General features: G+C 42.6%; 1 protein-coding gene across 1 annotated transcript in view; it reads right to left on the reverse strand.

Moving 5' to 3' along the window:
- Positions 1-1825: 1825 nt before the first annotated feature.
- The window catches only part of LOC143975440 (uncharacterized), a 53433-nt gene continuing 37100 nt past the window's right edge, over positions 1826-18158 (reverse strand). The window contains exons 9-12 of the mRNA XM_077477838.1: positions 18070-18114; positions 14787-14922; positions 6143-6300; positions 1826-2957 (exon numbers count right to left, since the gene is read on the reverse strand). Coding sequence (XP_077333964.1) covers positions 2935-2957; positions 6143-6300; positions 14787-14922; positions 18070-18114 — 362 coding nt within the window. The 3' untranslated portion in view covers positions 1826-2934. The remainder of the gene's footprint in view (positions 2958-6142; positions 6301-14786; positions 14923-18069; positions 18115-18158) is intronic.

Consider the following 18158-nt stretch of genomic DNA (forward strand, 5'->3'; position numbering starts at 1 on the left):
TTAGGAGTGCTGTATACACTGCTCCCGCACCTCCCCAAAGATCCTGCAAGCGCACCACCCCAGTGTGAAAGCACTCGGGCTTTCACACTGGGGCTGCAGGCAGTTTTCAGGTGCTTTGCAGATACTAATAAATTAGAATGTGGTAAGTGCTACATTCTAATTTATTAGTATCAGCTTCTTATTTGGTGTGGGAACACCCTGATGTTGGCAGCTACCTGTTAGTTCCTTTTCCCTTTGGTTTGCGCATAGATACCCCCATTTATCATACTTTACCTTCAGGTGCTTTACAGGTGCTATTTTTAGCACATAAACGCCTCAGTGTGAAAGTGGCCTTACAGTACTTATTTTGATTACTTATTTTAACCTCTGTATATGCAGGCAGGTCTCGGAAGCCATTTAACAGGAATTTCAGAACTATGGGATGGATGGGGCAGGCTCCTTGCAGAATTTGACCGAGTCGCACTTGATCAATGGCTTGGGGGTAAATCCCTTTCTTTTGGATAATCTGATGCAAGATCTTGTCCATTCATACAATATAGTTGTACAATTTCTCTTCTCTGCTGATAAAGCGTGCAAAATAGGTATTGAACACGTCACCATTTTTCTAGGTAAATATATTTCTAAAGGTGCTATTGATATGAAATTTTCACCACAGGTCGGTAACAACCCATGCAATCCATATATACAAAGACACCAAAACAAATAGGTTCAGAAATGAAGCTATGTGTAATGAAATGGAACGAGACAGGGAAAAAGCACATGAACACATTAAAAAAGGGGGGTGCAAAAAGGCATGGAAAGCCAAGACACCAGCTGAAATCTGGTGGTGAAAAATTCATGTCACTAGCACTTTTAGAAATATATTTACCTAGAAAAATGGTGACATGTTCAACACTTATTTTACCTGCTGTATACAGTCAGGTCCATAAATATTGGGACAACGCCACAATTATAATCTTTTTGGCTCTCTACACCACAATAGATTTGAAATGAAACAAACAATATGTGCTTTAACTGCAGACTTTCAGCTTATTTGAGGGTATTTACATCCAAATCAGGTGAATAGTGTAGGAATTACAACAGTTTGTATATGTGCCTCACACTTTTTAAGGGACCAAAAGTAATGGGTCAAATGGCTGTTCAGTTGTTCCATGGCTAGGTGTGTGTTATTCCCTCATTATCCCATTTACAATGAGCAGATACAAGGTCCAGAGTTAATTTCAAGTGTGCCATTTGCATTTGGAATCTGTTGCAGTCAACTCTCAATATGAGATTCAAAGAGCTGTCACCATCAGTGAAGCAAGCCATCATTAGGCTGAAAAAATAAAACCATCAGAAAAATAGCAAAAACATTAGGTGTGGCCAAATCAATTGTTTGGAACATCCTTAAAAAGAAACAACGCAACGGTGAGCTCAGCAACACCAAAAGACCCGGAAGACCATGGAAAACAACTGTGGTGGATGACCGAAGAATTCTTTCCCTGGTGAAAAAAACACCCTTCACAACAGTTGGCCAGATCAAGAACACTCTCCAGGAGGTAGGTGTATGTGTGTCAAAGTCAACAAATCAAGAGAAGACTTCACCAGAGTGAATACAGAGGGTTCACCACAAGATGTAAACCATTGGTGAGCCTCAAAAAACAGGAAGGCCAGATTAGAGTTTGCCAAACAATATCTTAAAAAGCCTTCCCAGTTCTGGAACAACATCCTATGGACAGAGAATGAGAATTTGACCCTGTTGGATAGCACGGAGCTGGGACTTCGGAAGTGCTGACCTCCATGATATCCAGTTACCTCTATAAGTAGGAATTATTCACCAGACGTCTTTGATTAACTCTGCAACTTTATTGTTTTTATTTTAATTTCATTTATGAATGACATTCTAGTACTACCATGAATATTATTGTGATTACGATTTATCTGTAACCGGAAATTATGAAAAGCGCTTTAGAAACTGGAACTTCTTTAAAATGTAAAAAAATAAAAAATTACAAAAGTTTTAAAAATGCTAACCCAGGTGTAGAACATTATTTACAAAGAAAAACTGTAACAATATAGGCGATTTCCATAGCTGAACTCCCCTTTTAAACAGTTATGTAAATCCAAAATTTCCAGTGCTTTCTTAGGCACTTACCCAGAGCACGTACAGACTCAGGTTTTCGTTCTCATTCACTTGCCGCATGCTTGTTCTGGCACAAGGAAAGTACTGAGATCAGATGCAAATTCTGGCCATGGTCCTCACCATTCCTTCACTACGTTGTGAGTCACTGACACAAAACAGGGCTGCAAGTAAAGAGTTCACTGGTTGTCCCTTCTCCACAACATAGAGGGTAGGGGTCTGGTAGTTTTCAGAGCTAGCTTGGAACACTGTCATGGGTAAAGCTGCAGCTGAGGCAGTAATTATAGGAAATGTTCTATTCAATTGTTTTTCTATTAAGAAACGGACCAAAAAGGACCAAATAAGTGAAGCTACTTTTTGGTTAGCTTACCATATAAACATTGTATATACAACTCTACCCAAGAAAAAAAAAAAAAAAAAAAAACATGTAGTATATAGTAAAAATAAGCATAAAATATATTCTGTCCGAATTAAAGTTGAAGAAGCATTTGTCACGTTTAAATGGCCTGCTGGATTCTAGCACGTGTACAGAAACAACATGTCCGTTTTCATACTTCCCATATATACGATGAGACTTTCTTTCCATAAAAGTTAAGCTCGTGCACCATTTAAAATGTCTAAAAGAAAACTGGACCCTCTGATCGGATGTGACTGAAGGAACAGCTCTTCTTGTTGCTTGTGCTTAGAATCTTCTTGGTTCTCAAATAAGTGGTTCTAGCGCTGTATAGCAGCAAAAAAACGGAAGTCCCTGAAACAAGTCAAATTAGTTTGCCCCACAATAGTGCACATAACTGTTAAGGACTTAATACAGGTTGTCAGACGGGATCCTTGCCTTTACCTGGGGGATTAAACACAAAATAAAAATGAGTCAATAGTGCTGCTGCCATTTCTTTATTCATATAGTGGATTTTAGCTGTGATTTATTCTGTTTGTACATGGCTACTATAAAAAGGTTAGCTTGAGAAAGAGATGAATACCACCTACAATGGTGCTCTGAGATAATGATTGTCTACTGCCATGAAGGTCCACCACACCAGAGAAGGCAATAAAGTATACCTATGCAAATCCAACAAGTTCACTTTGAAGCTCACCCCCAGCCTTTTATATTTATCTAACCAACTGGGAGCAGGGAAAAGAAGCACTTTGAAGGCACCAAGTTGATTGTACAAAGAGTTTACTAGCGGCAGAGAACTTCCTCTCTACCCCTTGTGACAAAGATGGTGCCTAAAGGGTATGAGTCACATAATCTACAAGGTATCAGGTATGTCTCTGCTCCTGGTTGCAGACAAAGTGGAGGAGAGTAAAATGAAGCCAAGTACAAGCAGCTGGGGTGGGCTGAAATTAAAGTGAACCTGTTACTTTGCCATGCGTAGGTAAAGCACTGGTATACATTTAGGCTACTTCCACCCTAGCCTGCACAGTAATAGGGAGTGTTTTACTGTGTGTACTAGTGCAGTGGTTCTCAACCTCAGTCCTCAAGTACCCCCAAAAACAGACCATGTTTGCAGGTTTTTCTTCATCTTGCACAGGTGCTTTAAATCAGTCAATGGCTTGGTATTTTGGACAGCTATTTTATCTAAGAGAAATTCCCAAAACATGGCCTATTGGGGATACTTGAGGGCTGAGGTTGAGGACCTCTACTATTTATACTTTTTAAAATATTAAGCTTTTTAACACTTTTTTTTTAACATTGAAGTCAATGAGAGCATGCTTTTAAAATCCTTAAAATCTTCTTCCGCTACCAAAAGTTTCAGCCCCTTCATACTTTCACCTACAGACGCCAAACAAACTTTGAAATGTTCACAAAATATTCAGCTATCTGGCTATATATTTTCTTTCTTATATCTTTTACAGTTTTTTGTGAAAAATCTGTTTAAGTGATCATTTCAGGCTTTTGTTGTCTGTTTTGTTTCCATGGTTATCAAAGCTTCTTAAACACAGTGAAGGGCAGTGGGAGAGGCGGCTGGAGCATCTCAGATTACAGAGCCCGGGGGAGAGCACAGACACACCATGTACCGATTTATAATAGAGGAATATGATGGGCAGATTTGATGGGGAAATTCTGATGGGGCAGTTTTGATCGTGGCAATATGATGGGGCAGTTTTGATGGGGCAATCTGAGATGCTCCAGCTGCCCCCCCCCCCCCCCCACTGTCCATCACTGTGTATAAGAAGCTTGAAATGATTTTATTTTCAAAAATTATTTTTTTAAACGACAACAACAAAAAATTTTCTAAAAAAAAAATTTTTTTTTTTAAAATAATTTTTGAAAAAAAATAATTTACAGATTTTGTGAAAAAGCGGTTTAAGTTTAGTGATCATTTCAGACTTTTGTTGTCTGTTTTGTTTCCATGGTTACCAAAGCTTCTTATACACAGTGATGGTTAGTGGGGGGGGAGGCGGCTGGAGCATCTCAGATTACAGAGCCCAGGGGAGAGCACAGACACACCATGTACTGATTTATAATAGAGAAATATGATGGGAAGTTTTGATGGGGTCAGTATTGATGGTGGCAATATGATGGGGTCAGTATTGATGGTGGCAATATGATGGGGTCAGTATTGATGGTGGCAATATGATGGGGTCAGTATTGATGGTGGCAATATGATGGGGTCAGTATTGATGGTGGCAATATGATGGGGTCAGTATTGATGGTGGCAATGTGATGGGGTCAGTATTGATGGTGGCAATGTGATGGGTTCAGTATTGATGGTGGCAATGTGATGGGGTCAGTATTGATGGTGGCAATATGATGGGGTCAGTATCGATGGGGGGGCTATATCGATGGGGGGGCTATATCGATGGGGGGGCTATATCGATGGGGGGGCTATATCGATGGGGGGGCTATATCGATGGGGGGGCTATATTGATGCTATTCAGCATTCCCACGGATTTTCTCCAGGAAATGCATTTTCTAGTTTTAGCTGAAGTGTCACACAGTGGCATTTCATTCATATTCCTGCATAGCAGGTCTGACTTGCCTGTAAATTACATATCTTGGAGTACAGTACAGGACACAGGCTGGCTATTCATACCATATACATATCCCTTGAGGACAGCCTTTAACCCATGGTCTAACACTGGCATATTCAGTGGGAGCATAGTGCCCCATAATTGGTGTCAGTGGGAGGAATAGCGTTTAGTCATTGTTGTCAAAGGAGGAATAGTGCCCCGTCCTTGGCATCACTGGGAGGAACAGTGCTCCATCATTGGTGTCGCTGGGAGGACTAGTGCCCCAAGGGCCACATTTTGAAGAACACTCTTCTAGGACATCAACACAGAAAACTATAGTGAAACGTAAGTGCTCTGGCAGAAACCCAATCATGGTAACTAGCCAATTGTATTTACTCATGAATGGGAAATTTTCTTTTTTGACTTTGCAAGTCTCTTCATACCCAAAGGGGCATGACGAGACAGAGGATGATCAAATGTGACAATAAAGAGGCTTTTGCACACAGCAGGAGTGAGTATATTGCATGAAGCCATAACATCAGGTGCATAGGAGAAATCTTTCAAGGACTCCTCTAACACTGCCTCCAGGTCTTCTTCAATGTCCTCTTTGTTTACCACTTCTAAAGCAGGTATTTCCAGGACATTCCTCATTACCTTATAAGAACTCTGAGCAGAAGTGGTGGTATTAGTGGTAGTAATGTGACCTGTGGTGTGGTGTAACCCTTCCACCGGAGAATAAGCTCTGAATGGTGGAACTTTTACCATCGAGTTTGAAAGTTTAAACACTCAGTAAGTGAATAAAGTCAAAGCACATTCTCGGTTTCCCAATCATCAGTGGGGACCAAAGCTGTCAGGGGCAGCTGGTAAAATATTCTGGGGAAGGAAAAGGTTAAATAAGAAGCTTCCACATGTACACTACAATCTTCATAAGTACTGGTAGCACTGACATCAAATTCTATGCCCCCTAGCAGTAAACACTCAGCAAGGGAGAATTTTCATTATGCCTATAATTGGGGTTTAAATAAATATTCATTTTCATAAATGTATCCTTTCTCAGTAATATGCACTAACCTTTATGTTTGCTTTTGTGGGCTTTAAATTTGGAAAGATTGCTGAAAGCCCTTCTGCAGTGGCCATAATCACATTTGTATATTTTTATTACAGTTTTGATCTCCGAGGGTCCAGCTGCCAATGGCCTTTTCTCTGGAAGTCCTGTAACGGATGGCAGTCTATACAAGGAGACAAAAAGACAAAACAACTACTTAAGCATTCCTATTTTTGTGTATTTTGCACTTCAACAGACTTCATGACTATAATAAAAAGAAACAGCTAACTGGTGTTCTGTTTCAGATGCCAATATACAGTATGCAATGACATGCCCCCTTAGACCCAGTCTGTGTGGATAGTATAGCCACTTGTTGATTTGACAGAAGCCACAGTCAACTTAACTATACAATAAAACACAGATGTTAAATCCAGTGCATTTTTGCTTCAGATAAGTACAGCACAAAACATTTTTTCCAGTATTGCAATGCCTGGTACACCCGAATGATCGCCTGTTTTTATTTGCATGCTAATCTCATATCAAAAATGAAGAATTTAAAGTTAGAAAAATTCTACAAAGACAGGACAAAAATTTGGATGTATTGTATTGCATTGTCGGACTAAAATTGCACTGATCAAAGGAAATTCGGACAGTCTCAAAAGCTGTGTACTAACAATCAGATTATCATACGAACGCTTTTAACCACCTCAATACAGTGCACTTACACCCCCTTCCTGACCAGACCAATTTTCAGCTTTCAGCGCTCTCACAGTTTGAATGACAATTACTCAGTCATGCAACACTGTACCCATATGAAACTTGCGTCCTTTTTTCCACACAAATAGAGATTTCTTTTAGTGGTATTTAATCACTAGTGGGTTTTTTATTTTTTGTGCTATAAATAAAACATACATTTTGTGAAAAAAAAAAATGCCTTTTTCTTTGTTTCTGTCATAAGTTTTTGCCAATTAGTAATTTTTCTTCATACATTTTGGCCAAAATTTATACTGCTACATATCTTTGGTAAAAATAACCCACATTAGTATATATTTGGTCTTTGTGAAAGTTATAGAGTCTACAAACTATGGTGCCAATCGCTGAAAATTGATTACATCTGATTAGGCCTTCTGGTCTATCTCATTTCTTGAGACACTAACAAGTCAGGAAATTACAAATACCCCCCAAAATGACCCCTTTTTACAAAGTAGACATCCCAAGGTATTAAGTAGCATGGCGAGTTTTTTTAAAGTTGTAATTTTTTCCCACAATTCTTTGCAAAATGAAGATTTTTTTTATTATTATTTTTTACAAAATTGTCATATTATCAGGTTATTTCTCACACACGGCATATGCATACAACAAATTACACCCCAAAATACATTCTGCTACTCTTCCCGAGTACGGCGATACCACATGTGTGAGACTTTTACACAGCCTGGCCACATACAGAGCACCAACATTGATGTAGTACCTTCAGAGGTTCTACAAGCAAAAATGACGCATCTCATTTCTCAACCACCTATTACACTTTTAAAGGCCCTGGAGTACCAGGACAATGGAATTTCCCATAAAATGACCCCATTTTGGAAAGAAAACACCCCAACGTATAATCTGCGAGGCATAATGAGTCTTTTGAACGGTTCATTTTTTTCCAGAAGTTTTTGGAATATGTGGAAAAAAAATTAACAACGCATTTTTTTTTTTTTTACACAAAGTTGTCAATTTATAAGATATTTCTAACAAATAGCATGTATATAGCAAAAGTGACACCCCAAAACACATTCTGCTACTCCTCCCGAGTATGGCGATACCACATGTGTAGGACTTTTACACAGCCTGGCCACATAGAGAGGCCGAACAGTAGTACGTTCAGGCGTTCTAGGAGAATAAATGACACATCTCATTTCAATCCTACCCATCACACTTTTGAAGGTCCTGGACACCAGGACAGTGAAATTGCCCACAAAATGACCTCATTTTGGAAAGCAAACACCCCAACGTATTATCTATGAGACATGGGCTGCAAATAGGTACTCGTGTACTCTGATGGCCTGGTGACAGGTACTCGGGTACCCTGACGGGCCGCGACAGGTACTCGGGTACCCTGACGGGCCGCGACAGGTACTCGGGTACCCTGACGGGCCGCGACAGGTACTCGGGTACCCTGACGGGCCGCGACAGGTACTCGGGTACCCTGACGGGCCGCGACAGGTACTCGGGTACCCTGACGGGCCGCGACAGGTACTCGGGTACCCTGACGGGCCGCGACAGGTACTCGGGTACCCTGACGGGCCGCGACAGGTACTCGGGTACTCAGATGAACTGCGACAGGTACTCGGGTACTCAGATGGACTGGCACAGGTACTCAAATACTCTGATGGACTGTGACAGGTACTCTGATGGACTGGGATTGACAGGTACTATGAGGGGTGGTGACAGGTCCTCTTTATTGGGGGGGGGGGGGGGCAATCAGTGTGATTGGTGTACACTGTGGGTGGTAACGAGATGTTATCGCAATCTCCTCCTCACACACGATCGTTGTGTGTGAGGAGGAGAACCCGGTAACATCTCGTTACCGTGATTTGTTTACATTTTAGTGATCGGCTGTGAAAGGATCACAGTCGATCACGTGGGTAAACAGCTGGCCAATGGCTGCTTACCAGCGTCGATGACGAGCAGTGTTCCCGGGGAACACGCCGCTTCCGACGTGCACGCGCAGAGCGTTCATGATCATGCGCCGTGCACAGTGGGGGTGTGACCATCTGTGATCGGCCGTGACTTCATCATGGCCGATCACGTGGTAAACAGCCATAACCAATGGCTGTTCACCTCCTTCGGTGGCGAGTGGTGTCTCCGTGACACGCCGCCACGAAGAAATAGGGATGCTTGCGCACGATCGCGCACAATTCCTGTTTAAACAACAGGCCATAATAGGTGCGCCGCCTGGCCGTCATTTGACTGCCGGCGGTCAAGAAGTAGTTAAAGAAGTTTATTTCATCCGATTTTCTGATCTTGTGTAGGGGCCTTAAGGAGGCAAGGGGGTCAATTTGCTAAAACTGGAGAGTGCAAAATCTGGTGTAGCTGTGCTTGGTAGTCAATCAGCTTCTGCTTGTTCAATTAAAGAGGTGGGTCTGCACAGGGAGAAGAGGGGCCCCAGTCAGCAATATTCACTGAACAGTTCTTTAAAAAGCTGCTGGAAATGTCTGACATGCCACCTACATGGTGGTGGAAAGAGCTCAGAGTCCCCAGGGTTTTATCTCTTGTGCAACCATCTATTTCTAAAGTACTTTGTTCTTTATGGACTACATTCCCTGAGTAGGGAACCTGGAAGTAGCCCTCTCCCCTGGAGGGGGAGGTTGAATGTCTCTCAAATTGCCTGATGGCTGCGTTAATGCTTAATGTTATTTCCTGGAACATCCTGGAACATCAGGGGATTAAATGATACATTTAGAAGAGCCCCGATGTTTCAATATCTGAAACCCTTGAAACCTCATATAGTGTTTCTGCAAGAGATGCACTTAGATGGTAACAGGACTCTAGCCTTGCGCCGCCCCTGGATCTCTAGAGCACTCCATGCTACATACTCTACCTATGCCAGGGGGTGGCTATACTGATCAGCAAGGCTGTACCTAGCACCATTCATCAAGTGGTTTCTGATCCAGGGGGATGGCATTTAAATAGTGGTCGCGGATGTATGCCTATAAAACAGTGTTGGTTAATGTCTACTCACTGCTACCTTTTCAAATACATCCATTGTATGACCTGCTCAGCAAATTGGTCCTCTTCATGCATTTACCTATGGTTGATGGGGGATTTCAATGCGATTCTGGACTCTGCATTGGATGCTTCCAATCTCACCAGAGCCTCTTCTGCCAAACTCTTGACCTAGATAGATTCGGCAGCTCTGACCGAGTTATGGCGCTGGAAAAATCCAATGATGAGGAGCTATTCACACTTGTCAAAAACTCATATATCCTCTTCTAGGATTGATTGCCCAGCTATTACAATTTGTGGACAGAGTGTGTTACTTACCAGGGGGACTCTCGGACCACACACCTCCATCAGTCACTCTTGGGTTTCCATCCAGATGTAGGGGAGCTGCATGGCGTTTAAACTCGGGCTGGCTGGAGGTGGAGGCAGTAACAAAGCAAGTTGCACCAGAACTTGATCACTATTGGCAAACCAATGTAGATACTGCCGCACCTCCACTAGTTTGGGGCACTGATACTGCTGACATCATGAATACATTTGTACAATATTATTCCGAGCTATATTCACAAATTCCTGTATATTCAAAGGCAGAACTGGAGCAGGCGCTGGCTCCATTGTCCCTGCCAGCCTAGCCATTAGGTGTTTTTCCCCAGATAAAGCTCCTGGACCTGATGGATTTTCTATTGAATGGTATAGATAACACATGACACTATTGGTTCCCAAACTTAGATCATTATTTCACTATTGTCTTGAAAATCAGGTGCTCCCCTCATTTTTGATGGAGGCTCACATGATTTTACTACCTAAACCTGGTAAGGACCTGTTTGAGTGTTCTTATAGGCCAATTGCCCTTCTGAATCAGGTTTTGAAAATTCTGACAAAAGTGTTGGCAAATACATTATCTCAAGTAATTACCACACTAGTTAACATTGATTTGGGCCTAGGTTCCCAACATGGATCATTTTATTATATAGTAGACTAGCGGCAGCACTTTGTATTGGAATGGCTACGTCAGAATTTTTTCTGGTGGGTAGAAGCACGAGACAGGGGTACCCCTGGTCTTCCTCCTTACTTGCTTTAATGATCGAACCACTGGCAATAGTCTTATGAAACTCGCCAAAGGTCCGAGACCTAGAGATTGGAGGTATCCGTGAATGCACGCCTCTTAATGCAGATGACGTTACTTTTCTTACAGGACCCTGGTCCATCCTTATGGAGGTTTTTAACATACTAATTGAAGTTTACAAAGTTTTCGGGTCTAAAAGTCGAGTGCAATGTCAATTGACGCTGGGGCTCAGTCTTCAGTGGATTCTATTATTCCCATAGTATTGGTAAATAAATTTGCTTACTTGGGCGTTCAGATATCTCCTAGAGTGGGGGACTATATGTCACTCAATTTATTACCCATGATTTCATTCGTTAAAGTGGAGTTCCACCCAAAAATGGAACTTCAGCTGTCCGGATTCCTCCCTGCCTCTGGTGTCACATTTGGCACCTTTCAGGGGGGACAGGATACCTGTCTAATCCAGGTATTTGCTCCCACTTCCGGCAAAATATCGCCACAGTATCCGTGGCGATCTATGCCATGTCTGGCCCCTCCTCCGCCCCCCCCCCCCACAGCCTTCTGGGAGATACACAGGTCCAAGACAGCAGGGACCACTCAGAATGCTCAGTGCGACTCATGCCTACGCAGTAGGGAACCAAGCTGTGAAGCTGCAAGGCTTCACGTCCCAAATCCCTTACTAGCAATGCCGGCGCCTCCACCCTGAGCCGAGGAATGGGACGGCTTCAGGTGAGCACATCACGGGCGCCCTGGACAGGGAAGTGTCGTTATTTTAAAAGTCAGCAGCTGCAGTATTTGTATCTGCCGACTTTAAATTTTCTTTTTTTATAGGCGGAACTCCGCTTTAAGCGTAAACTAGAGGCCTGTCAAAATGTACCACCATCTTTGACTGGGCAGGTGAATCTCCTAAAAATGAAAATCCTGCCTTTATTTTTAAATTTCCTTAGAAATTGCCCGATATGGGTTCCAAGCATCTATTTCCAACGTATTGATAACCTCTTTAGCACAATTTTATGGCCTGGGTCGCATCCTAGAATTAGTATCCATACTTTACAAGAGCCGTCGGGACAGGGGGGTCTGGCATTGCCTGACCTATATAAATATTTGTTAGCAGGGCAGATGGTGTTTGCATGGAGATGGCTTACGAGGGACGATGCAGATGCCGCCACAGTATTGGAGGCAGCGATCCTTGGATCTTATGAGGGTCTTGCTAACCTAGTGTATAGAAGTTCCCGGGTGCAGTCTCCAATAATGGGCTCTATAAAAGTAACAATACGAGCATGGGATAGGGTACAGGCGATTATGACCCCTGGAACACAACCTGCCTCTCCATCAATTGCCTTATGGTTTAACCCCAAACTATCGCAGTTTAGAGGGATCCCAGACCCCATCATTTGGGCAGGGGTTGGGATCAAGAGAATACAGGATATAGTGGAAAGGGGGAAGCTGTGTACCTTTGATCGGCTCAGGGCCAGGTATCAGCTGCCAAACTGGTATCTATCTGTTCAGATATCTCCAGTTGAGACATGCTTTTGTATCCCAGTTTTGCTCTGATGCCCTGGACTTTGGGTTGACTGCACTGAAACTTCTATTGAATGGTGATTTGACCAAGTGTCAGGGCTGGCTTAGCCCTTCCTTCTCTGGGCTGGCTGCTCAGCTGTCGGCTAATTGCCAGCTCTCATCTCTCTCCAGTTACCAGCTGTTCCTTGATCATGCTCGTCTGACCTGCCTACTTAAAGCTGTCCAGCTCACTTCACCTCTACCTTCGCCTTGGTCACATCACAAGAAACCATCTCCTGCGGTTCTGTTTAAAGACTGGCTTGCTGACATCCCTTCTGGCTCCTTATCCTGCTTGCTGTTGCTCTACTTGGATCCCTGACTTCTGGCCTGGCTGATTACCCAATCTGGTTATTGAACTCTGGCCTGGCTGACTACTCGATCCAGTTACTGGACTCTGGCTATGCTTTGACTACGCTTTTTCTATTTAGCTTTTTATTTTTATTTACTAAACTAGTGTGATTTAATTGTACTTCTGCCTCGGTCTGATTCATGGTTTCTGACACCAAGCTTATGTTGACAATGTATAAAGAATTATTTACAGTTAGGCCAAAAGCACTAGATAAATGTAGAAAATTTTTGGATACATTTTCAGGGAGAAGACTGGGATGACATTTGGGAGGTACCCTTTATGGCACTGCTGTCGGTCAGGCATCTCCTTATCCAATTTAAGTTAATTCACAAAATGTATTACAAGCTAGGCTTGCCTCAATGCATGGATCCAATCTGGCGGAAGCCTCTCCAGCATATTTTGACCATATTTTTTGCCATCGTCGGGAAATACAAAATTTCTTGGAGGAGGTCACAAACACTTTGGGGGAACTTTTGTTAGTGCCGATTCCTCTCACCATTCTGGTATGTTTTCTTGGGCTGGTGGAGGATTTGGTACTGAAGAGGGCACAAAGAACGTTATCAATTTTATTGTATAAAACAGGAGGCATCATCACTTGCATTTTGGAAGGGTATGGTCAATGCGGCTTATGGATGTCAAAAAAAGTTTGACAGGGTGTGGCTGACAGATTTCTCTACTGTGGGTTGAGGTTCCTCATGAATAGTACGATTACTTTGACTACTTTAACCAGAGGAGGTGATGGTTAATAAATAGGTGATCTGATGGATAATGTGGGGAGAGACTGAGTTACTATCTTCCTGATGATAGAAATGGCTAGTGGGAATGCCTTAATACAATTTTTATGGGGATGGGTGGGTTGCACAGGGGAGTGAGAGGTGGGGTGGGGCGGGAGGGATTGTTTGCTAATAGTATGTGTATAGTGTATGGTCTGCAACCATTTCAGACTGGGTATGCCCAATAAGCTTGTGTTGTATGTTATTCTCTTATTCAGTGAAGTTACAAGCCTTAGGTGATACACAGAGATTAAACTAATCCTACTACATCAGTTGCATTGGTTTATCAACACCTCTTCTCTACATCTCTTCAATGTCCAGAATTTATAAAGCTTGTCTAAGCTGTCAGAAAACAGGGGGTGGAGAGCTGAAGTTACACTCTGTAGAGCTCAATAAGGACACAACCCCTCCACACAGCTCACTGGAACAGAGCTGAGGCCAACAACAGATGCCCCATAGTATGCCTCTATGGGTGACATTGCCTAGCCTCTGCAGTCATGGTCAGGGATCTCTACTCTACACCAAAGCCGCTGCTAGAGACCGGACTGGGGCGACTTCACCATAACTATACACATCTTTGCTTTTACAAAATAGATAGAATAAGCTTAGAATGGGGGTGGGAATAAATGTAAGCTTAGTTATGACTTGCCTTTCACTTTAAATGGCAGACTGTGTTCCAGAAATGGACCAAGTGACAGCTCAGACCACCATGGTCACCCCACTTAAAGGCCTTGGAGTCCCCTCCCAGGTCTATACAATGTGAGGCAGTCTACTTCCTAGTCTTCCCTAAATCAGTTCAAAGTCCAGAAATTATAAAGCTTGTATGAGCTGTCAGAAAAAGGGGGTGAGGGGCTTACATCACACTGCAGAGCTCAACAAGGAGAGCTCTAAGAGCTGATTGCAAGGAAGGGATACACCCACCTCCACACAGCACACAGGAACAGAGCTGAGGTTGTCAATCAGCTGGATCTCCCTCACCTGTCACCATTTTTCTCTCCGTGTCAAGAAAACATGTCAGAAGTGATTCATGCTGATAGCAGAGGAACCATGCAGCAGACAGAAATGACACTTAGTGCTCTTAATTGAGAAAAGTACACACTACAGAGGGATATGCTTTGTTCATATTTTATGTCTGAGGTTTACAACAGCACTACACTATGTAATTAGATGCATATACTGTATCTGTTCCGTGGATTGAAACTAAAATTACTTACTTATGGAGTGCTCTCTTTGGAGCTGGGCCATTCTGTGAAAACGGCTTTGAGTTATCAGCTGCTCTGTGTTTTTCAGGGTCAGGATTATCTTTCCTCTCTTTTGACTTTTTAATATGTCCAGGAGGTGCTATAGAACCTGAGAAAAAAAAAAAGACATGGCGTTTATATAGCATGACTTAACTATATTCATACAACACATTATAGGGTTATTAAACCTACAATGATGTTAGAAACACACAGGCTAAAAGTCTATGCACACCCCAAACATGACCTTCCTTTATTTGCTCAATTACGGTCTATAGAATATTTACAGTCTAAAGTGTCTTGTTATGTTTGCTAGAGAAGTACCAAAAAATAGTTAGTGGTCCTAAAAGGGACCACTAGCTTTCCTGTCCATGGTGTTATCTCAAGGAGTCTAATCAGCCCTCCTGATTTCTCCCTTGGACTAAAAACACCTCCCCCTATATGAAGATGAGAAGGGGTGGAGGTGTTCTGTAGCTCAGCAAAACAAAGCTGGGCAGGGGTGACGCCATGCATTATGGTTTCAGTCCAGAAAGACACTGTGCAGTTATCCCACAGCAGGAAATTAGGAGTGTATTATAAATCAAAATCAACTGCTATTTTGTTGTACCTGCAGCTTTTGCTATTAGAGCATTTATTTTTATTTTTCATATACCATGGGCAGAGTAAACTAATTTTGTCTAATTTCTAATAGGAAAGGACCTGTAGAATAAAACGATGGTAGTTATAATATATTTGCTCAACTGTTTATCAAATATATATTTTCAGTCAAATATACATTAAAATGAAGTGCACATAAAACACAAATATAACCCCCAATTTGTATATAATAAAAGATGAGGTAGTATTGAGTAATAAAAAGATACCAGGCCCATGCAAAGCGGAGATACATTATGTTACCCATAATTATAAATAGGCAATTCATTAAAAGAGGAAGTAAACACCGATGGGTTTTACTTTCTCTTGTTCCCTGCGAAATAAAAGCATAATGGGCTAGTATGCATTGCATACTAGCCCATTATGTGCTACTTACCTGCAAATGAAGCCCGCAATGTCCCTGCTGGTGGCTGAGTCCATCTTCACCCCTCTTCCATCAGGGGCCGTGGACTCCAGCTCTGCGACTGGCCGGAGTCATGGGAGCCGACGACAAGGGCCCTTTAGAAATGGCACGATTGTGCGCTCTCTTCAGTGTGCATGTGCCGATGACATTGGCGCAAGGGAATATGCCAAATATCTGCTAAACTGTGTAGGTTTAGGAGAAATTTACAGTACCTACAGGTAAGCCTCATTATAGCCTTACCTATAGGTAAAAGTGATGTGTAAGGGTTTACAACCACTTTAAATGCCTTTATGGCTCATAAGTTTAGAGTTAACCATAAAATGAGGGACCTAGAATTATTTCTTTCACTCTAGCTTGCAGGGTGATATCCAATATGTAGGGAAGGGTTCAGGCATGTTCGGATCGTAGTCCCAACCCACCTGAGCAATCCCACCAGGAAGCCCTCACTGCACACCGCCAATCATAGTCAGTGTGGCATTTCCTGGCCGGCAGCAGCACATACACACGCCGCCTATGATTGGCGGTGTGTGGCGATGGTGGGTTGGGACTACAAACCGATCACGCCTGAGCCCATCCCTATGGTATGTAAAGCAACGCTCCACTACTGACCATCTACCTACTCCAAACTACAGGTGCTCAATCAGAGATCCATCGTTCGCTTGAAATATAAACCACGAGGAAGAGAGAAGGAGACCCCTCTGGAATAAGACCTCATTCACGCTTGGAAGGGGGCCATTACTGATTACATGCAAGAGACCCAGCAGGGGTTGTTGGCAATTAGCTGAAGGTGGCAGCCCCATTAAAAATAATTGGAGGCTGATAGTCAGCTGCTCACATGTAATTGCTCATGAAACGATTACCCCTGAGCACCTAAAATTAGCTGTATTGGCACTGGCCCCAGTCACAAGTGTGATTAAGGCCTAAAAACTGGTATAGCTATATAAAACGTTAAAAATAGGGGGCCTATACTGTTTAGTATCCAGCAATACACTGTTTCATCCTGCTCTGCACATGCTCAGTTGCTCTTTTTTTGCACTGTGGCAAAAATGTAGAGGCCAATCTGCTGACAACCTAAAGATTTACTGCTGCTCAGGGGCTCTGGGCTTCAGCAAAATGGCAGCCTCTAGCAAGAAGAAAAAGAGGAACCATGCTGAAGGCAATTTAAAGCACACACTCATTTTGGTAGCATAATTATTAATGTGGAATGTATGTTCCTTGCTAAAGAACATTATTATTCACAATTTATATAGCGCCAACAGTTTACGCAGCGCTTTACAATGTATAGGGAGGACAGCACAATTACAGTACAGTTCAATACAGAAGGGATAGGAGGGCCCTGCTTGTAGAGCTTCCATTCTAAAAGGGATGGGGTGGTAGTACAAAAGCTAATAGATGCGGGGAATGATATGGTGGGGGATGGCTCGGGGACAGTTGTTAGGTGGGTGTGGGATAGGCTTCCCTGAATAAGCGAGTTTTCATGGATCTCCTAAAAGGTGGACATGTTAGGGGCTGATTAGATATACAGGGGCAGGGAATTCCAGAGGATGGGAGAGGCTCTGGAGAAGTCCTGAAGGCGAGCATGAGAGGAGGTAACAAGGGAGCTATAGAGCAGGAGATCCTGGGAGGAGTGGAGGGGACGATCTGGGCGATATCTGCAGATGAGGTTGGTGATGTAGCTGGGGGAGATGTTGTGGAAGGCCTTGTGTGTTGTGCTTAGCATTTTGAATTTTATACAGTGGGATAGGGGAACATTACCTTTTATCAAGTTATTATGGGTAAAGTTCTGATTTAATACATCTGAACCACCTGAACAATGCGATTCACTGAAACAATGAGCTTATTTGTAGACTCTGCTTTTGCTGTAACAGAAGGCAGGGGGTAAAATGGGCTTTCCATTTTATTCTTTTATTTACTGTATTATTTTAACATTTTTTGGATTGGCTGGTCCAGATCACTGACTAAATAGCCCTGAGCCTTCACTCTTTCAAAGCCAAGACATACGGGATGCATACAGTATAGCGAAGAGGTTAAAAGAAGAAAAACCGGGCAAATGCACATGTACTACAGAGATGTACTAGATCTGTGTTTTTTTTGTCCTGGTATACACTTTGACCTACTGTTGGTCTGTTTTTGAGTCTATTTCTTATATGTTCTTCTCTTTATTTAAAAGACAATTCCACACGTGGTTCTGTAGTAGATTACCTGCTGAGGGTAGACTCTTATCCAGCATTATTGCTTCATTTAACCCTGCAAGAAACAAGAAAAAAAATTCAGGTAGATTCCAGAGCCAT

Source organism: Lithobates pipiens, unplaced genomic scaffold (assembly GCF_037356315.1).
Source record: "Lithobates pipiens isolate NorthernLeopardFrog02 unplaced genomic scaffold, aLitPip1_a1.2 Scaffold_13, whole genome shotgun sequence".
NCBI classification, from domain to species: Eukaryota; Metazoa; Chordata; class Amphibia; order Anura; family Ranidae; genus Lithobates; species Lithobates pipiens.